General features: G+C 36.0%; 1 protein-coding gene across 3 annotated transcripts in view; it reads right to left on the bottom strand.

Moving 5' to 3' along the window:
- Dnc (phosphodiesterase dunce) overlaps positions 1-22,831 on the bottom strand; it is a 302,183-nt gene that overhangs the window by 259,369 nt on the left and 19,983 nt on the right. The window contains exon 2 of one of the 3 annotated variants that reach the window (XM_070654256.1): positions 8,290-9,513. The exons of 1 other annotated variant lie outside the window; for it this stretch is intronic. In XM_070654256.1, the coding sequence (XP_070510357.1) occupies positions 8,290-8,522 (233 nt within the window). In that variant the 5' untranslated portion in view covers positions 8,523-9,513. Of the gene's footprint in view, positions 1-8,289; positions 19,822-22,831 lie in introns of those variants that run through there. One more of the 3 variants, XM_070654257.1, reaches the window with a different exon arrangement.

The following is a 22,831-nucleotide window of genomic DNA, read 5'->3' as shown; positions in this document are numbered from 1 at the left end:
CGCAAACAACGTGTGACCGGTTTCCTCCGATGCAGTTTATACAATAATCCATGGCTTCTGCGTGAGATCCAGTATTTGTCGTTGTTCGCATATTGAATATTTAAGCTCTGTCTAACCACGATAATCGAATCGGTTGATATAATCGCTTTATCGCCAAACGCACTTTGAGCTAAAAGGTTTAAACGGCGCTCGCGTTACACGGCAATGGTGTTCTTAACCCTGTAACCCGGGCTTTAAAACTGGCACGCGTACACGGCGGGGCGCTTCTGCGCGGCGCGCGAAGGGAGGCGAGAAATTGACACAGAGGAAGCCATTCGAGCGCCGCAATTACGCTTCGCAAACTGCACAGAATAACAAATAAAGTTAAGAACTATCATTTGAGACGGATCTTAACCATATTCGACGCCGTTAGATTAAACGGATAACCGGAAAGTTTAACTCGACGGATTTCGTAAAATGGAATTCCCATGCGTCACCGTTATTCGTCATTGTTTAAGTACGGTTTATCTAGTTTCTCGGGAATTATAATTGCAAACATAGTCGCACTCCAGATTCATATCGGCTGCTACGTGACGCATTCTAATACGCATATACCGTGCTGTAGATTAACAAAGCGAGACACGGCGAGCTGAAAATATACGATTTTACGATCCCTGGCGAGCCTGTTGATGCACATATTTCCGTTAACAATCGCAATACTTGTTAAAGCATGGTCCAATCGTGTATATCAATCAATTATATATGTGCTGTTATAAGCTATGCTCCACTAATTAGTTTGTAACTGCTTCGCGGAAAAGAAAATAAGCGTGCTTCTGATAATTAATAATCTGATAGCTGACAAATAAAGTTTACATTTAAAAATTAATTAAAAAAAAAAAAAAAAAGAGAGAGAGAGAAAAAGAAAAAAGAAAGAGTTTACAAAATTCTAAAATGAATCTCGACAGCCCTTCGTTTCTTTTTTTATATTCTTGCCAAGTAATTATATTCGGACTACCCAGCTGTAATCCGTCTTCATTCAATAGTTAACATATTGTTTCCGTGATTACAAATGTGATAAAAATGTAAATGTCGGAAATCAATAATTTTGTCCCTCTTCCACCGAAGTATAAAATTGCATCGTTTGTCTCTTTATAAAAGGGATATTCCGCCCGTGCGGATATATCGAGCGTATCTCCCCCTTCGTGATGTTCCACTATTATTCATATTTCGATGTTTAATCAAATTTCCACGTACACGTACTACTCTTAATCATCGTATCGAGGGAGTGACTTTTGAAAATATGCAGTTTACGCAAAGCGGGGAAGGATCCGACGATAAATCGACGTTCGTTATCATTGATATCGGCAGAACCGACGTGCCCATCCTCGCGCGAACAAAGCGCTTATCCCGCCGTCCATTCAGAGCGCGAAACTACGTAGGCGGATATAGCCGGCCAGATCTAGCGACTTCGATCACCACTTGTAAAATACTTCCCGTTTACGCGCATGTGAAAAAGAATACGTGCGACCCCGGCGGGGAAAATATCGACGCGGCGAATATCGACCACGCGGCACGTGACACGCGGACAGAACTTCCGCCGCCGCGGAATTTCCGCGGACAGGGGTTAACACACGCTAAAGTGGTTTCGTGCTTTCTCGCCGAGATACGAGCTAAAAACGGACGCTATATGTGCACGCTGCCGGATCGCAAATTTTCAAGCCGTGCGCGCTATCGCCTACGTAATGAAGTGGAGTTGCGCCTATCCGCCTTTGATCCCGTCGTCTCATTTCCCGAAATGTCGTCCGATAATCGCCCGCGAAATGTCGCAAGATACGCATACGTTAAATATCCGGGGAACAAAGACGTCAGAAATCGAATTCTTATTTGATCAACGACGTCATCGCTCTAGCGCCATTTACTTTTCATCGGCTTATCAAATATCAACGAGCACTTTACTAAAAAATATCTAAATTCCGACCGGGCGTAAACGTAAACATAGAAGTAATAAAAAAAAAAATCATCGGAGAAGGCTGTTATCTACAAAATTTTACCACGAAACAAATTTAAATTTTTAATTCGAGAGTGCCTAATTCACACAGCTGTTTTTTCTTCGTAACAAGATAACATCTAAATATAACACCGTAATTTTCTGAAAAATTAAACGGTTTAATGTTTTTAAAAGCTCATCACTTTTTTTTTTATTTATTTACTTTTTTTTTTTACTTTTTCCGCGGTAGAAGCTTCATGTTACTGCGTGAGAAATTGCCTCGAACTTTCAGGCGGTAAAGATAATGCGGATAAACCGTGATAAGGATCGATGTTCATGCTTTTTGCTTCCAGCATGAGCTTAATAGCGTGTTTTGTTATTATATATACGCATATATACTCGCAGTTCAAAGTTCAAGAAGGCCCGAGTATTCCATTTATCGAATACATAGAACAGTTAAATACGCGGCTACACGTACTACTTAACCGGTACGTACTAAATCCGGCGCTTGTTTCATGACAGTAAGTAGTACGATCAACGAATAGAGATACAATAGAGATACAGCAGCAATTTCTTTGCGGCTCACGGAGATCAGCCCAACTTAAAATAAGTTATTATCTCGAAGAACCGTATTATACGCGCACGATCGTTAAGAAGAAAGTTCAAAAGCTGAGTTAAAAACTAAAGACACGTCTTCTACAAAAAATTTAAAGTTAAAGAAAAAAAAAAAAAACAATACGTTAAAGGAGACAGTGGAAGCAGAGAACCAAGTAGAAGTACAAGAAAGTAAGGATCTAAGTAGCACGAGTTACCGTAAATGTAAAATGTACGGCGTAGAAAAAAAAAAAGAAAGAAAAAAAATTCTATGTAATCTTAAACAGTCCGACAAATTGTTGGAGAACTGCCAGAAATTACGTTCCATTAAAAAAACTTAACAAGAAATACAATTAGCGTCAACGACACATTTACTCCAGCTAAACTTTCCGATAATTAATATTGAACACACAAAAGGAATTATCTCTTAGGCGAAGGAACTTGCGAGCCCTCTGTTATCCTCTCATTGTCAAATGCAGACACGTAGATAAAGAACAGGACCTATTTCATGAATATACTACCTTCCAAGTTTCGCCGGTTTACGTCTCTTACATCTGACTTTCTCTTATCTACGATTATTTTCTTTTCAAACTGACGTGGGTGTTCTTTTCAGAGCCTATGATTTTAAAGTTGAACGCTGACAAAATAAGAAAAACATTTGATGGCGTTCAGAAAATAAAGTAATAAAATAAAAAAATAATCCTATACATTTTAGTACTGTCTCTTTAACATAAATGGACTACGAAACAAATAAGATTATGTAAAAAAGAGTTATATCAATGTAGGCATATACCATACAATACGATTAGCGTAGTACGTGTATACGAAAAATTTATCAGCAAAGAAAGATGTATTACAAATTTAGTATTCAAAATTAAAAAATCGAAATATTGCGTATGACAAAAAGATCGCGAAAGATGTAATTGAAATATCACTACGATAATTAAATATTTAATACGGCTATATGCTAACTCTCGCATACAGTTTGAAGAGGTAAGACCGATCAATGAACGACGGTCGCAGAAAGTAGTTCATGACGCATGAATATCGAAATACGTGTCGCGTCTTTAATGCCCCGAAAAATTCTTGATTATTCTCTGCACGTGTGATTAACGTAAAATTCCTAATGTAAATAAATCTGAATAAATTATCGTATTCGATAATTAATTTATTCCTGGGCGTTTTACAAAATATGTGCAAGCGCCATTCATTAAAGAATGTATAATTTCTTAAGATAAAGCATGAAAAATTAATTGTTGAACGTTATAACGTTACATAAATTAATTATGAAATTAAAAATTAAGTGCGTAATGGAGAAGATCATAGATTTCAATTAATATCTTACGTTAAACAGAAAAGAAAAAAAGTATTAAAATGAGATAATACAATCTTTCTTCTCTCTTCTCCCTGATGGAAGCTTTTCATTTCTCATTCTAATTATTTTACTTATAAATTTTGATTCATTCACATAACCACGCCTGGAAACTATCTAACTTTAACGCATCTAAATAATTACGTGGTTGAAGCTAGGGTACAATACAGCCATGTGCCGCGATAATTAAAACACTACCCTTGAGTACGCGAGGTATTTCATAAACGTGACATTGTTCAAAATTTTGTACGACAAACTTTTTTGCGTGGTCTTTTCACGTCCCTAAAGAAATAAAATTTCAATTCAAAAGCGGGATATTTGCAGCCTGTACAATTTTGTTCCATTGGCATACTTGAAAATAGATTAAGTGTGCTTGTTCATCATCGACATTCTCATTTCTTTTTTCTTTTTTTTTTCTTTTTTTTTTTCTTTTACAAAAATGTCTATTCGCTTTGATACTTTCGTTGAAGAAATGTTTCGCGAAGGGGAAAAAAAAATTGCTTTCCTAGTTGTACGCAAGATGTATTCGAGAAAAATATCATATTTCCTCTAGGGTACAGAAACTACATTCTCAAAGAACGATGGTTGTTTCTACGAGCTGGCGATACTTTTTATATCTTAAGCCGCTGAAAAATAAAACGGGACAAAATAGCAAGAATATTTTAGCGCGAGGCACCTTGATGGTATTCGCGACGTAAATAAAATTTTATTTCTTAAATAAAGTTCCGATTAAAGCATATCCTGATCAAAATTTAACGCGAGTTACAGCAAATGTAACGTATAACATTAAATTGACGTGTTACAAACGAAATAAATAATGTAACAAAAATTAAAACAACGTATTAACGCGGTTTATTTATTAAGCAAAGGTAAAATGTAAACTCGTCAATTTATATCAAAGAGGGAATCAATATCTCGAATGTTAACACAATTTTTTACAAAGGCACAGTTAATGTGTTGCACGTGTTATTTATACCTAACGATGGATAACAAGAATTTATTCTACGCGAATTAATTCTGATGCAATAAGGAAGATAGCTACGGGAAGAAAATACAGAATGAAAATCTTGTTTTGATTACAACTTTTCTCACGATGAGACAGATAATAACGCTGCATAAAGACCGAAGATTGTGAAGCCCGTTTTCAAACTCATCTTGTTTAAAATATCGTTATTATAATGACTAATAAACTTTGGTATATTACTTTTTAAAATAAAAATTAAATTCTTACATTTTATTCGACGCGGAAATCTCACCGCTCGGGGATCTATTCGCGCGCAATAATTTACATTAAAATCTATCTTTGCCAAAAAAAAAATCTAACATGGAAAAACTAACCGCGTTAGTTCTGCTTTAAACAGCAGCATTTTATAAGGTGAATTATATCCTCTTCAATAAAGTTACAAAAGAAAAATCCTTACAGTAATTCTTGTGCTTAGGCTGTTTTTAGCGATGTAAACAAGTTCGCCACATTAGTTCGCAATGCATGCAGTAAAATATAATAAAAGGCGAGCGTACATGCAAAATGTACATACGGGGCAAGTATCTCAAAGTAAACGTCGACGATTTACGTTCGACATATTTTTAATACCATTGAATTTGCGAATACATAGGTACAAAAAGATCGTTTGCTCAATAAAGGCATTTGATAAGCGCCCATGGGAAAATATCCTGTTCATATAGCTAAATTTGTTCCCGCCCTATTCCGTTTCCGATTATATAAAACATTAATCCTATCCGTTTCGATCCCACGCTGTTTGTAAGATAAAAGCAACAAAATACGTATGGGAGAACCAGCTGTATTAGCGACTTAATTGCTACCACGTATATTTCAATGTAATTATCTGCTTCTCTCTTAATTGGTTTTATTATTATTTTTCTTTTTCTTTTTTATTTTACTTGTGCGCGTGCGTGTTTCGTGATAATTCTACTTTATAAAAACACAAACTCGGCACTCTTTATTCATTGCCAAAGCGCTAAGTCATATCACCATTAATAATTCATAAACTGTTAATAGAAAGAAAATGCGAAGGATTGACAAGACGCTGGCGCGACAACGCACAAAATTGTAAAAAGCTTCAGAACGCATTAGCATTTTAACCCTTTCATTGGGACACGCAAGTTCTATTTATATCTTTTAATATCTAATAAACGGCACAGAATAAAAAGTATTATATTAACAAAAACTTAAAAATAAAAAGAATCGCCGAGATGATTGGATGCCAAAAATTGTTTCATCTTTCTAAGAAACATGTCACGAGATATTAAATATATATTTGCTCGTAAAAAAATTGAAATATAGATAATTCGTTTGCAAAAAAGTTGACTACATAAAATTTTCATATTCAAAATTATTATTTAATTTTTTAATTATGAGATATGCGTTACACACGTCTCTGTTTAAAGTATAACTACGCCTCACGCATTGCGCAATAGTCTGACGTAACGTAACGTAAGTAGTGTGGGCAAAAGCTTGTGCAAACAAGCAACCTTACGGCCAGTATTAGCCCCGCTGGTGCATCACCGTTTATAGCGTTAAATCTAGCCTGGCTTTCAACTCACGGCAAGGTAACGTTATACGTGATCTTCATGTCAAACAATGAAACCTGCGTTAAAAATATGAAAAACATCTTTTCATTTTTTTTTTCTTTTTTTTTTTTCTTTTTGTTTCCGGCGTAAACTTTTTTTCTCATTTCGTCCAACGGTAAAAAATCCACTGTAAAAGCAATTACTAGCCTGCCTACCTTCCGTTATACATATACCTGGCAGCACAATAGAAATAAAGATTCCAACAAGAACGCAACTCCACTCTAGGAATTAGAATGACGTCGTTAAATATTTTATACTCGGTTAAAAAAAAAAAAAGAAAAAAAAAGAAAACTATACGTCAAAACGATGAATGCAGAAACGAGATCAGAAAAAAAGGTAAAAGCGTACCAATGCAAATAAAGTAATGAGAAAGGCCTGACGGTAGCTGAAAGGAGCATCTCATTCGTGTCACTCTTATCAAAACAAATTCATGTACCTTTAGTCGTAAAATGACGGTAAAAATTATAACTAGTGGTCGAATCATAATACGCACGCAAAGGCTTATCAGTTCATCGACAGATAATTGATCTCTACACGTCGCTTCACCTGAATATCGAACAAGAAGAAAAGAAATAATACGCGAGAATAGACGACTTTCTGATTGTAATGAAGCGTGATATCGATATCGGAACAAGAGAACGGAAATCGTATCAGAGTGCACGCATACGTATAAACGCTCCTCTTCTTATATTTGCCCGTGGCGTGATAAATCAAGGGACACGTTACACATTTATCGCCACAAGGACATCTCTTGAGGCGTTACGTACGTAATATGCCTTTGTTTGCAATGTCATAAACGTTTTGCAAGAAGTGTTACCGTGCGCATCAAACGTATCTTTTTTTATTTATTTTTTTTTTTATTTTTAACACGCGTATAACTTTTTTACCAGATAAATCACGTCGCGTTATAAGTAGTTTTAATTCTTAATTTTTATATGCCGTAAATTTACAACGAAGTAGAAAATATTATTTTTAATCTCGTTCTATCGTAAAACTTAATTAAATTTACCTCCAATGTTATACTTGTTTGTAGTTTGCATTCATAGATTATAGAATCAAAACCAAATGTATGTATGTGTATCTGTAATGTATGTGTGCAGGTATATGTATTTGAATTGTATTGGAGAGCAATTAATTGTCGTGCGTTAATAGAGCCATCACTCACCGCAAATTCGTATATAAAGCTGATAGAATCATCTAATAGTAACAGAATTAATTAATCTTCTTGCGCTTTCTCTCTCTCCCTCTCTCTCTCTCTAAACTAAAAATTCATTCCAATTTAAAATTACATCCGGAGGAAATTTCCGGCTCGCGTTAAATAGAAAAAAAAAAAACCCCGTTATATCCTTGTCAATATCCGATAAACATCGAATATTGGAGATAAGGAAATGAAACTACTTTGATCTATAAGCTTTAAGGCTGAAAATTCTCTCAATGCAGACAATTTAACATTCACGTCCCTAAACGTGACCCGCCATAAATTTGCTCGCTCCATCCCATTTGCAATCTCCGAAAGGAAAAGTACAACGGGTAAAAGACGCATTCTTTAGTATATCCGAAACAGATTTTGCCTTATAGAATTCGTGTTCAATAGAGTTAGTTAGAGAGCTGTATAAAATTGGATGTTGAACGGCCACGAACGAGAGTGCCATCCAATTAAATTTTCGAACGAGTATATCGATCCGATATGGAAGCCGCCGGGTTAGGCGGACTTGGAAACAGAAGCGGGAGGTCAAAGATCGAGACGAACGCGAAATCGATTACTTACCTTCGGCAATGTGTGGGCGCGACGGGCCAGCTTCTTCTCGTTCTCAGGATTATAGCGGGCGGTCTCGCGTGACCGACGACCGGCGCCGAGGTCCGTCCCTGATTTCTTTTCCCCCAGAGATGACCGCCAACGGGGACGTTACCGTATCCCGGTATTCCGGGGTGCGGTCCGCTTTCGCTGCATGCGCGTCGCGAGAACATTTCACGCTTCCTCTCGTCACACTTCATCATCATCGCATGAGTCTTCAACGCCCGTCCGACCACCAACCGGACTCGACGCCGTGAAATAAAAAGATCGTCGCACGCGAAGCCTCGCGGTACAATGAGAGAACGAAACGCTCGAACGGCTCTTTTCTACGTGATAACGCGCGGGCTTTAACAAGCTTCTTTTTACAACCGCACCAACCGTCAAAAAATTCTCCTCCACCTCGTATTTACCTCGTAATTGCACCCGCGCATGTAGCACCACACGTCATCTCTTTCATTCGGACGAGTACTGATAAATCATCGCAATTGTATCTCGCGTAAAATCAGCCGACGGTGATAAAGATAAAAGTTATTGTCATTCGCTGTACATATTATGGAACGACTGATCACTTTTCCGTATTAGTTTTGTAACAATTTTAAAACCACGTAGCACTGTAAAGTGTCCTATTGTGTAGTTTTTTTTTTTCTTTTTTATATATGTCTTCGGGGCTTTTTGGCAAGTTAAATCAATGACAGAGTCGCTTTGAATACGTGTTTACAAAGCGGCAATGCCTGCGTCGACGTAGGTTCTCATATCAAATGTCCATAGGGCATTTGTCGTATCGCTTCGGAAAATTTACGGTCAGTCGATCGTACAAAATGCAAATCCAACCAGCTAGTATCGATGACTGAGAAAGCCGCTGATATGTTTCACGATCTTAAATTAAACTTCGGTCATTAGCAGTCACTTTCAGTAAAAGGTACAAATGTCCGTTTGTACTTCTGAATGGCCGTAAACGACCGGTGCGGCAATTCTCGGGCGGCACTTGGAAAACTAAGCTTCGATATTATTAATCATACGTCACTCTCTCACAACTGAAACAATGTCGTTCGCGTGAATGTCATACATCCGCTTTCTATCGCTCCTAACGTTTGCAACGATCAACAAAGCATCACCTAATATTTGCATGTAGTTAGCGTAATTGCCATCGTGCGTTCCTGCACCGATGTTCTTGTCCTGGATACTCGTAATTTCCATCTGAAATTGAACAATCGGGATTCCCGTGAGTGTCACGCGACATTTTCAGCAGGAATAAAACCAGATACGTCGTTGCATCGCAACGACCGTCGCATTGTGGAACCGGCTTCTTACAAACATTAAAAATGATCGTACGAGACACATGTCAATAATTCAATGTGATGAAATTAAAAATATTAAACCTACAGACAAGTAAATCCGACTGTCTTTTCGATAAAGATAGAAATGATCTTGAAGCTTTTTTCATCAAATTATACAAATCTCCGCGAGCTCTTTTATGTTCAGTTTTTATATTTTTTATGCTCACAGCTGATCGCGGCGGCCGAGAGGGCCCGTTTTGCTATCAATCACGAAATAAACTACGGAGTGGTTAACTAGTTTTTAGATAACGGTAAGGCTCAATTCCCATTCGAGAAAACTGCGAACAACCTCGGGTAATTTTAACACCATGATTCCCATATTTTCTTACCGGCGATCGAACGGTACGCGGTTAGCGTGGAAAATAATAAAAATTAAGTAGCCACTTACTCTCGTGACGCAAAGCGAGCCAAACGAAAGCGTTGCGAGACAACGGCAAAAATTCATTTCGATCTAGCGAGGCTTTTTTCGGGATAGAATCCGTCCGAAGAAAACCAAGACTTTCCGTAAGGGAAACATGATTTATGTTAAATGTACTTCCACGAAAGTGATAAAGCGATACTTCGCAGCTGGAAAGCGCGAAGTGAAGTTACTCAGGATGCACGTAGACTAATACAGTTTTTAACGCCGCGCGGCTTTTTCTAGGAACGTTTTATACTTTAGATACGCGGCACGGTCGAAGACTAAAAACGCTCGGTACACTTGCTCGGCAACAGTAATGGCGCCATGCAAGACGATGCGGTATAGAGGGTACGATAGGGACATAAGGTTCTACCTGTTTCTCCAACGACGTTATATCGCAAGCTCAGTAAGAGCTATCAATATAGACGCCCGCAACTTGATATCACGCTTGCCTCGATGTTCACATCGTACATTCTATAGACACACGGTATTAGTACATATCCACATCTTTACCTAGTGATGCATTTAGCATGTAATACTGCCTGTCTAACCGTTTTATTCGCATTAAATATTCAAGAAACAAATTACATTGATATGCGATGAGTCAAAGGGAAAAATTTCAAATCAAATAAAGACTCGCGTTCTTCGAATGCGATATCGACTCTTTGATAATAATTGTGTTAACGTTAACGGTAAGCTTATAATTAAAACATTATCGATTACTTTTCGACATCTAAAATTTATGTCACTTTATATACCGTTGAAACAGTAAAGATTCACGGCGAAAATTTTTGTGTGAAATAAAATAGGAATTTATTACCATTTGAATCGCACTTCGATCGTGCCCGATCTTCTTCAGTTTTTTTTTTCTTTTTTTTTTTCCTAAATTGATAATGGCTCCTCGATTCGATATTTGAAAGCGCAATGAAACGTAGCGGGAACGAAGTAAAGATAATCTGGGGAATAGCTCCCCCTTATGGGACATTTTTGCGGTGAACTTTCTTAGGATCGCGCGCGGAGTCTTGTATAAACCACACCGCGCGGCGCAAAAAAGATCTCGGAGACGGTCGTAAAAAGACCTGGGAGAGAAAATATCTTCTAGCTCATAAACCCACCTGGTATTATGAGAACCACGGTGGATACGAAATTATATCGCGGCCAACTTTTATTCCGAACAGTTCGCAACTCATCAAGCGTTAGAAGGAAGCCGTAATTCCAATTCGGGACGAGCCACGACGTCGCTAACTCGAAGTCGATAAACAAACTCGCCGTACAACAAGATTATCATAATACCCTTTCGTCACGACAATCAGCAGACGGCACTGTATCATGTGTACAAAGCAGGGAATAGAACGAAGTAGTACATAACAAAGTTAGAAATTGTATTATAGCTCGTGTAAATATACGTGTATCTCAGAAACGCTGCCCCTATCTTTGCAAAGTGCGAAATAATTTATGCCAAAGCTCAAATACCGTTCGGCGCATTACGAAACATTAAAAATACGATAAAACAATGAACGTTAAAAATGTTTTCTGAATGCCAATATATACTTTTTTTCTCTCTTTCTTCTTTTCAAATAATTGGAGAAATTCTCAAGCAATCTTGTTCCCGCGATATTATACACGCAGAGGAGGTCATTAGTACTCGTCTGGCTCACTCCCCCTTTTTCTCTCAGCCCCAACAAGATTCATTCGAACACATCCGCGCGTGCAGAAATGCTCCCTGGACTTTAATTAAGGCAATAATTTATTGTGAAGAAAAAACGAAGTTGATGAGAAAACGACAGTGAAGCGCCGGTGAGTACGGTACTCCATTGCAAACGAACTCGGGATTTCGATATTATAAATTACGTAAAATATCGAAGACAACACGAAGGATAAAATAGAAGCTCGTCGTTCGAACGCAATGCTTTTGGAAAGTTGTTAATTACCTCGCACAAGATGTGACTGAATGATTCTGAATATTTCAATAGCAACGAGGCAGATCAACACAGGAAACGACGCTTCAACGAATTCTAATTATACAAGCAATAAATTTACGTTGTTTGAATGTGAATTACGTAATTTACAACAGAAATATTGCGTTGTCTCATTAACTAGCAAAATAAAAATAATTATTAAAAAAGAAAGTTTTTTAACATTGCAGTACAAGAAAGAGATACCAAGGATCTTATAACTTCATTAAGACCACCCGCTATGTAATATTTTTATCATGGAAAAATGAAATATAAGAATCCATTTTCAGCGTAGTCGACGTCATGTTTCAACAATTTCACAAAGTAAAATACGAATTAATAAGAATATACTTACATTTTTATGAAATCGATATACTTACTATCAAACGTAAATTTAAAATAAATTTTTTCCTAGTTTAATAATTTATTACTTTAAAATAATCTTTCTACATAATTTTAATATAACTCGTGTTTTAATTTTATTGCTTATAATTATTTTTCAAATATTGAATCGCAGATTCGAGAACAAAAAAGATTAAGTAATTAATTTTAATCGATTTTTATTTACCTACTAATGATTGTCGGCAACTACAAAGAAAACCAACACTCTGAAGACATCAATTTAATCTCTTTTAAGGATGATCCTAATTTAAGAATCGCTACGTCGTAACAATGACCCACGCATGGGAGACTGACGTAAAGGGACACAATAGCCTTCCTTCATTCTTCAAACATTTATTACTCCATACGAAATACGACATGCGCGAAAACGACTAGTAAGAATAAAAAATACGAGGGATGCCATGTGATAGGGGCCGTCGCATAAATTTATGTTTGTAATATATCTTGCAATTTCATCGATTTCAGAATTTTACTCCCCTCATCAAATGTTTTATCGACAACGTCGATGTCATACGTAAAGCAGAAAATTTCTTACTGACGTACAAGTGGCACTTCGAGCAAACACGTGCGAATTGTAATAGCATATATCCATTTAAATAAGATTTTGTAATTCAGCTTTAAGACTCCGTTATACGTGTACATTAAAGAAGCATTTAAAAAATCTAATATACAAAACACAGTCTAACACGCGTATATATGTATACGCACGTATTGTGTGAGATAATGATCGCTTTCTCTGTTACCTCATAGGATCACGTCATGTCAAACCAATTCGAATCAATACCAGTCCACACTCACGAGCATCATTCGTGTAAGCTCGATTAAAGGAGCACTCTCCGTAATTATCGAGAAATACAATCTTTATCATTCTTATATCTTAGAAAGAAAAAAAAAAGGAAAGGAAGACAACAAAAAGAAGAAATGGCGAATTAAAGTCGTGTAGGCTTCATATACAAAGCTTACAGAAAAAAAATGTATTTCCAAGAGCGCCAAACAAAATGATATAATAACCACAAAAAGAAAAAATCTATCGGAATGATTTCGTATTTATTTTAACGAATTCTTTTTTTTATTTATTTATTTTTTAATTTTTTTATTTTTAGTTCGCTGCGGTTAGTTATTGTCTGCTAACAATTTCATAGCAAATACATTGGAAATTGATGGAAGAAGTCCTATAAGTACAAAAGAAACTTGTTTCTCTTGATGCACGTTTTCAAAGAAACGCGAAAGAAGACACGGCGGAATAGCGATCGAATATCGTCGCTTTTAACGAAAAAGAGTGTTCTATCACATGTCGATTCTAAGATATTCACAGCCTGAACAGAATGTTACCTGCGTCTACAAGGCCTTTCAAGATGGTGCCATCTTCGACCCAATTCTCCGTAATCAGATCCAATATAACTCGCATAACCCTTCAGCTGGATGCAACGAGCTCAGCCTAATCATCGTCTAATCGGTCGACGGTTCATTTCAGAGCCGGCAATAGCTAGGTCGCGCAATACGACCAGATAACGGATATCCCACGGAAAAATCAAGATAGCATATCGCTCGGAATTATTAGATTTAAAAAAATGTAAGAAGCTTCTTTTTTCTTTCCGAACGAATCGATAAGAGAATTAAGTATTCGTAACACGGATAACGAGATTCTAGAATACAAAGTTGAAAATATGTTTTTGCGTACAATTCATAAATATAAAAAATATATCATTTGTAACAAGTAAAAATACAAAAAACAAACTTTTTTTTTCAATATAACACTACAATTGTATATATGTGTATAAAAAGCGAATATATCGTATTACATTTTGTCGTAAGATCAATTTATTACGACTCGTTCTCAGTAATTAATATCCTGCTCTGCAAAATATCGAAGTATTATCTTGGATTTTATATCGAGAAGAGCTAAATTAATCGTGGAAAAAAAAAAAAAAATTCTAGGCTATCTCCAATTCTATTCTCCAATTAATGGAACATGCTTCACGCACACAGCAGTCAGAATAAAAGCAAACAATTACGAGATATCCAAATTGAAGATCGTTTTAAATGCCAGTCAAAGATCGATTTATTTAAAAAATCTGAATGAACTTTAAATAGAACGAAACTCCCCATCTGTGCGTTATAGTAATCTCGATGTATTGCAAAAAAGAAAATAAAAGAAAAAAAAAAGAAAGAATTTATTGCGTATTATTACAAAGCCTGCAATCCTGCCTTGTTTTTGCGCGCAGTAACTAAAGGTTGTATCGTTGAGCGCGTGTGACAAACCCTTTGTCGCAACTGAGTCCAGATCGTTTTACTTAATTACGAATAATGCACACGGTAATAGAAGCGCCAATCGATAAGCGTGATTTTGAACGCGCCGAGCTTCCAGCATCGATAACACTTGAAAATTAATATCAACGATATTTTTATCATTGTCCGAACAACTGTTGGCGACGCTCTCGTTACTTCAACGATCCGTTGGCATTTATCATACGAATAAGTGGCTCATTTGAACGTCGCTCGTCGAGGAAAACATCGATTTCCGGTGTGTCGCCAAAATAGAAGTTTACCCGTGATCTAACTCCCCACCGTACGGTAAAAGTGCTCGTTGGAGCTTGCAAGAGTCTATCAAAGTTTCGCCTACGGTATGCTCGATAGTGCAGCCACTATGATTTACATACATACATAAACACGAGCATCGCGAGCGCGGCGGATTTATGGAAAGCAGAATTGTAATTCAGAGCCAGTTATCAAACGGCATTATCAAACCGGTTGATTTTAATCGTTTGCATAACTCTAACCGGCTTACTTAATACGTCGCCGTTAATTAACCGCCGTTCTTCCGCGGTTGGAAAAGAAACGGCAATGCCGTGTGATCACTAAATCGTGGCGCCAAAGAAACGTTAATTATGTAACTGATTGAGCTGCAGTTGCTTATCGCCCTAGAACAACGTCAGATTACTGAACGCGATACGAACTCCGCAGCTTTACAAGCTCGTGACAAGGTGCATACCAATGACTCGCAACAAAGGCAAGTACTGCGACGTTCCTACCTGTACGTGAGCGCAAACCGAGAGCCTGTATTGTAACGTGCGCACGTAAGGTCGGGCATATTCAGCGGAGTTAACGATAAAGTTCCTATACGGAGAGCACGTGAATGAAGCGCTTAATGACAATCGCCATTCGTGACTTCGGCACTTTGTTGGAAAATTGTATAGTATTATGAACCACATAGAGAACTTAAAGAGCGTTGACGTGAGACATTAATCGTAGCAAGCTGCTCCCAATTATTTAAACGAGAAACAAAAGAGAATAAACATGTAAACGCTAAGTATTTTTTTTTTTTTGCGCAATCTATAAGCAGATGATTAAACAAAAACGCCGAAAGGAATGACTTCATCGGACAAATCGCGTGTATGCATTCCGATTATTTGGAGTAAAACTTTTCCGCCGTTTTGATCACGAAACACTATTGAAACATGTTCTGGTTTTCGATGCAATATTTTCGCTTGTAAAAACTTTCTGTTCTATTAAACACGCGCGAGATATTTCGTAGTGACGTTGCGATTTAATATCGTAATATGTTACAGAATAATTTTCGTAAATTTAGCCGTCCACTGTTGCTTTAACCTTATTCGTAAATTCGTTATGTTAAAAAAAAAATGGATATTTACTGATAAAAACGTAGAATATACTATAATTTAATTTATTTAAGTAGACTAGATCTAACCGTAGTCAGGCTTCACTTGCTACAAGTCGCCCGATATAAATACGTACTGAAACATGAAAGCGTGCTGAATCACTGATGACACGGTTTTTCCCTCGAAAAGGTAACTGAATCGGTCTTTGAATAAAATAACGCGTCATTCGGCGTGCTTGCCGTTGCCGTTTCTAAAAGAAAGAGGGAAATTCATTCCGCAAATTGGTGAACGATGCGATGTCTGGTGCTTTCATAAATTTCACGATATTTTCCGTCTCGTTTGATCATTTCAATAGAAGCGTGCGAATACCAGCTCGAAGCTCGGAAAGTAGTTAACACCGCGTACTAGTTAAAAGTGCTTTCCTGTTGTAATTTAATTATACAACACCAAGTTAGTTAAGCGACAGTGTTCACAGGTAAATGTACTTTATTTGACATTTTACAAGATCGATGACTAAAGCTAACATTTTAGTGTTTGTGATAGAAACTAACGCGCTTTCTGTTTATATAGCATTAAATTTCGCGATCTAAAAACAAACACTTGCAAATCCAACGGAATATTATTTAATTTCTCTTTTTTTTTTAAATAGAGCATAATTAAAAGTGTGTAAAATGTAGCTGAACGTAATGTAAATGTCGGAGAATTTTAAGATCTCTCATCCCAATTCTTTATTTTTCCTACCAATTACGCACGCAACGTGTTTGAGGGTGTATGTACTTTAAGTATATTTTTTTGTTTGATTCTTTTTTTCATTTTTTTTTATTTATTTTTTATTTTTTAATCGTTCAAAACGTTCTAACGTTAGAAGATGAAAAGAAATCAAACTTGTAAAGAATTTGTTTCACTATCACTGTCACGAAGCTTCTATTTGCCCGCAAAACATGCGTAAAAAAAAAAAACGCACTCCCCCGGGAAATCAAACAACTGAGCTGAAGCTAGATGCCATTTCCAATTTCCTAAAAAAAAATTGAAGCAAATCATGTCGACCCTTTCCTACATTTGTAAAAGCATAAAAAGAGAATGTATCTTCATAAGCTGCTAAATAATACGAATGTGACACGTTCGTTAAACGATGAGCGAGTGCGAGTTCGGCTTTGTTTACTAGAGTGCATAACATATTAATGCAACGCAAATTACCTGTTTAAAATGTAATTATTTGTAATCGTACAACATGATTTGTCATAACTTATCCAAAATGTTATAATCTTCGCGAGCGAAAGGTACAAATAGTTTTGTTCGACATTAAATTAATTAATTAATAATTATTAATGCAAATGGACGTATTTACGCGGCATTTAAACACGTACGTATTGTACACGTGTTAATACAACTATTCAACTACTTAATACATAATTTTCCTATCGATAATTAATATTGCTATTATTATTCACCAGAGTACGCTATTATTTGTAAAATAAAATAAACATGCTTTATCTCGCGCGTTGTTATACGTTGCAATTTAAATTCTCCAACTCAGCAATTGCATACATTGCGCAACATCCCTACGTACGATAGTTGAGGCATAACACTTAGCAATTAGCCATATAGAGACCCGTTATTATTAATTGCAAATATCAACGGTAATGACTTCCCTGAAGAACACGAGTGATGCGTGAGAATTGCGTATTTAAACAGTTTAAATCATGATATTACAATATCGATAAAATTGCAAATACGCTACGATCGAGTTTTAACAGAGCAATAATTGCTTTCATTTTATATATCCTGCATGTATACACAGTACACATTCAAACAGGTGAAATATTATTCCACGCTTATTAAAAGAAAAAATATTATTTTGAAAATATTATTAAAAGAGAAAAAACCGCACCTACTTGATTTTATATAAAAAATTATTTTTTCGACTCATAATTGCACGAATAATATTCTTAAATTTTGCAAAAAAAAAACACTATTCGTTTTAACATTTAAAGTAATTGCTCCCAACCGAGACCGAAATCAATTAGCTTTATTCCTGCAATATTTGCTCGCAGCGTGTATTCCCAGCGAGCAAGCCGCGTAAGTAAACTTTGTTTTTCTTCTCTTGCAAACAACATGTGTCCTGGGCTTGAAAGCTTTATACTATAATATATTGTCAATCCAAGAAGATGTCGCGGACACGCTACCAAACACGATGAAAGATTATGTTGGACTCTAGGTGTGTTATACCGAAAAAAGATTGTGGAGTTTTGCGGCCGCGATCAAAAGTTCTATGCATAAAATATAAGTCACTTCGCATTCGAATAAAAATTACTTGATGGTACGAGAGCCAGGTTGTGACTGCGTTATTCCTATTACCATGTGAATATTGATGCATCACGGTGACGGTGAATTATTTCGAATCACGTCAATGAAAAAAAATATATCGCGCGTATTGTTTTTTTTTTCTTTTTTTTTTTGACAGACTAACTTTATAAATCGCACCGTTGCTGATACGTCAAATGCCAATTGTGATAATTGTTCTGACAATCACATTGAAACGAAATAACGAACGAATGCATCATTGTTGTAAGCTTGAATTATACAATATACATTTTATTATAGGCACACACGCTGTGCGCGTTAAGTCTATTCTCAGCATTTGAAAATAAACGATGCATGATTCACTAAAGGTCTAAAGATATCGGCTAACGCAAACGTTTCCAATGTATATACGTAAATTAGCTGATTGGATGGTTGCACGTAAAGTAGTTTTGAATAGGAGCAAAATTAATTGTTCTAAAGCCTTAATTGCATCAACCGTCGTAGCATCAGGAATATTGCATTTAAGATGTTCGAACATGTAAACACATATTGAACGGGGAGCAGCTAGGAATCTCTACACGGATCTCACTTGTCACGAACGCGAGGAAAATTATATTAAGATGTTGCATGTGCAACGATAATTATAACAGTTTAAACGATTCTTATCTACATATATATAGACACGGAAGTCGCGATTATTATACCGAATGTCATAACAAAGTACGACAATATAAGCAATACAGAACATAACACGACAAAGTATAAATTTAAAAAAAATAAATATTAGCGGACAATAAGAAAAAAAGATTTTTAACAAAAAATAAGACTCTACTTAGATACAAACTATTTGTAATTTTAAAATATAAAAAAAAAATTCAAGTTTAATTTCTAAAACAATTTTAAAAGTAAAAAGTAATAATAAATAAATGGTGACGTTGAAGAAAGCGTTGCATGGAGTGAATATTATGAATTTTTGTTTTATTCTTCCCACGCGAGCTTTACCACGACAGAATTTCAAATCTATTTTTTTATCTTCAACTACATACGCGCATTCCGAGGATTCAGTCTTTGCAAAATTCATACCATCTAACGTCTAGAAATTCAAAACACAGATAAGATGCCGTTTCCATAAAGGAAAATGAGAAAAATATACGGATACGGATAAAGAAAACAGGATTTAAATGGAACATGCAAAACTATCTTCAAACCTGCAACAACTGTACGCATGCAACGCAGTTAAAAAAAGAACAATACTGATTCACGCAGAAGAGGAAGCAATTAACGTGTACAACCGTTTCAGAGAAAGAAATCAAATTGTCTCACTCGACTACCCGGTGATGAAAACTCGTTATCAATGAAAAATTTTCTTTCCAGCTTATATCAGTAAAAGAGCTCTAACTTGCTTTATCGATGCTAAATACGCGATCGATGTTTTAAATTAATGATTCTTTAAACAATTACAAATTAACAAAATTCTTCAAAGTTTAAAAAATAAAATAGGACTATAAAACATTAAATATATTTCTATTAATTAATTCTGCGGTTTGCTTTTTATCGTAAAGAAATAAAATACCACTGCCTCAGGTTAGTCAATACATCAACTGTAAAGCATTTTTTCCAATATGCCGTGAAACATTCGGACAAATGAAAATTGAAAATTCATACGGTATTAAGAACTATTGTTTCAATACGCAACTTTCATAAATATATGTCAAAATCTTTTGATAAATTGCACAATAAATTGTACGTAGTTTATTCGTCCGGTATTGTTTGAATTGTTTTATATACGTGCAATTTCTCTTCAATTACAAGAATTTACGTTAAAAAATATAGGTGAGAAAAAATTAATATTCAAATTTTTATACATATGTCCACGGTAGAATGTACGATGCATGCATTCGATAGCCAACGAAATCATAAAAGTGAGAAAAGTATAAAAGAAAAAAAAAAAAAAAAAACAAGGTATCATTTCAAGGCTTTAACAGTCGCATGTCAACCTTGCGCAAATCCTAGGATAGCGTCACATATTTTCACATTTTGCAATAATGCTTCATAACAACAGTCACGCAATGTTTTTGCACTGTCGCATACCTAACTGCGCAAATTTATGTTTTGACTCAAAGCACTTTTAGCTTCTCGCGATCGCGCAGGCTGTTTCTATTCTGGATACTTGGGGAAGCGCCTCCAAACCGTAGCCCATACTTAGACAACAAATTGTTCGAAGCAATATCAGACAGCGAAGCAATTTCATTAGAACATAATGGATTCTCAACTTAGATCTTGACCCACGCAACTAAATTAAACGTTTCTAACACGCAAAAAAATCGTCCAATAAAGTGACAATTAAATCATTTTTAACAGTAGTTCGACATTTAATCTCATCGTTAATTTAATTTCGATTTCTGATAGATAAAGTAATGCCGCTGTCTACATGCCGACCGCATAAATACAGCCGTAATATGCGTAGAATCGAGAGGATAATTACAACGTACGAAATCACTTGTCGATGTGACGCCAAATGGACAAAATCAAATATGTTCTATCGCTTGAAAAGATGTGTTTCGAGACGAACGGTGTACGAAAGCTCTACTGATTTCTCCGCGAAAAGTTGTATAAACAAGATCTTGGTCGTATTTGTTCCTATACTTCTGCATGTCTCTGTCGCTCGCGAACGGCACTATAAAAAGAAACGATTTGCGTCAATCCGTTGCAAATAGTTTTTGTAGATTCAAGCCTTGTGATGGAACGTATCGAAACGGTACGTATATTTACATTCGCGGCGCCATACTTTTTTAAGGTAACGTAATCAACGCCGCGAAAATTTACCCAACGGTATACCGGCACGCAATGCACTAACGATATTTTCCACTCGTGATATCTTGGAGCGACGGCATGTAATTTAATATGAAAAAAAAAAAAAAAAAAAATAAAACTAGCTAGAAAGCTGACGAATTATCTTCAACTCTGCGAAATAATGCACATTGTGTTTATTTCGCGACGGATAAACGTTGCCCGTTTTATCGCGAACTGAAACTAAAGCGACGTGAAAGATCGATATTTGCTTTGCGAGCTAAGAGAGAAGATCAAAAACAAAGCAATCTACACGTGAAGGAAACAATTATAAAATCCACAATGAAAATTTCGGGTTCATCAAAGGAAACAATAGAGATTGCTTTCTAATTACTAAAGTAATCGTTATTGCTGCTAACGAAATGTTAAAAATTATAAATAAATCTGTAAAATTATATGAAAGCCGTTCTCATTTTCAATCACGTGTGCCTTTATGTTCAAAGCTGCGTTATATCAGACCTCTGAAGAATAAAATTCTCATTACGAGATTAGAATCTTCACTAGCAATCCATATTAATTTATAGATAACTCAACATAATTTCAATATAATTCAACGTGAATGTATTCAATTTATTTACTGCATTCATTTCTGTAATATTTCCCTACATTTTAATATATTAAATTTCGCGCGGCATTATTACAACAAAATTCTGTTGCGTTGTTACAAATTTAATTTATATATTGCGTTAGAATAACGATATGTGTGTAGTCTTTTTATAGGAAATGTTATAAAGCCGCTACAATTAATAAACCACGTTACAGGAATGTACATCGATTTCTTTTCTTTTTTTTTAAACATAATTAACTTTGAGCTGAAACTTTTTGAACCTAAAGCTTGCCGAAGTTCAAACAACTGCGAGTTTGTTTGCCGCAGGCAGCTTCTATTCATTCTTAAGAAAAGTTACGCCAATTAAGACACTTCAGTGATCGGATTCCAATGGCATTCTATTCGGAACTTATAAATGGATCTTTCGGTCTAGAAAACAGCCTGTAAAATGAGAATTACACCTCGTTCTTTGCGCGAAAATGGTCAGCTGATCAGTTTCGTTGACCATCGTGTACATTTCAACAATGAGTTCTGCCCGAAGAAAGGCTTTTTACGTAAAAAGATGGATGGAGAAAAGAAGACATGATTCGAGAGTGTTTGAGTCGCAATCGATTTTACAGATCGAATCGGTGACCTGAATATACACACGATAGTGCATTAAATCGTATATCTGAGAGATGATAAGGATTTCCATCCATGTAAGAATTTCAAAACTTCCATCCGCCTGCGCGTTTTATCGCGTATGTATATTTTCTAGCATTAGTAATGCAAATTAAATAACTTATTATAAATCTATCCAGCTAATGCCCCCAGTTAAAAAGAATCATTAATTACGAATGGATTTAAGTTTAACAGGACCTGACGTATGCTGCATTTCAAAGTGGATCGAATTTTAATTTATTAACAAAACAAAGTCGACGCTTGCATTTTCGCGACGACGCATTTGACAATCGCGCCAATTTCCCGCGTTCGCGTACAATGTCACGACACAACCGCTACGTGCAAAGCAGTTGTTAATAAAAGTGGAAAACGCGAGATTTCGAAATACGCACTGCGGCATAAACGCTATCGCAGGCATAATTTATTGCGTTTCAGACTCA

Source organism: Cardiocondyla obscurior, linkage group LG03 (genome assembly GCF_019399895.1).
Source record: "Cardiocondyla obscurior isolate alpha-2009 linkage group LG03, Cobs3.1, whole genome shotgun sequence".
NCBI classification, from domain to species: domain Eukaryota; kingdom Metazoa; phylum Arthropoda; class Insecta; order Hymenoptera; family Formicidae; genus Cardiocondyla; species Cardiocondyla obscurior.
Note: the sequence above shows the minus strand (reverse complement) of the source record. Positions and strands in the feature narration are given on the sequence as shown.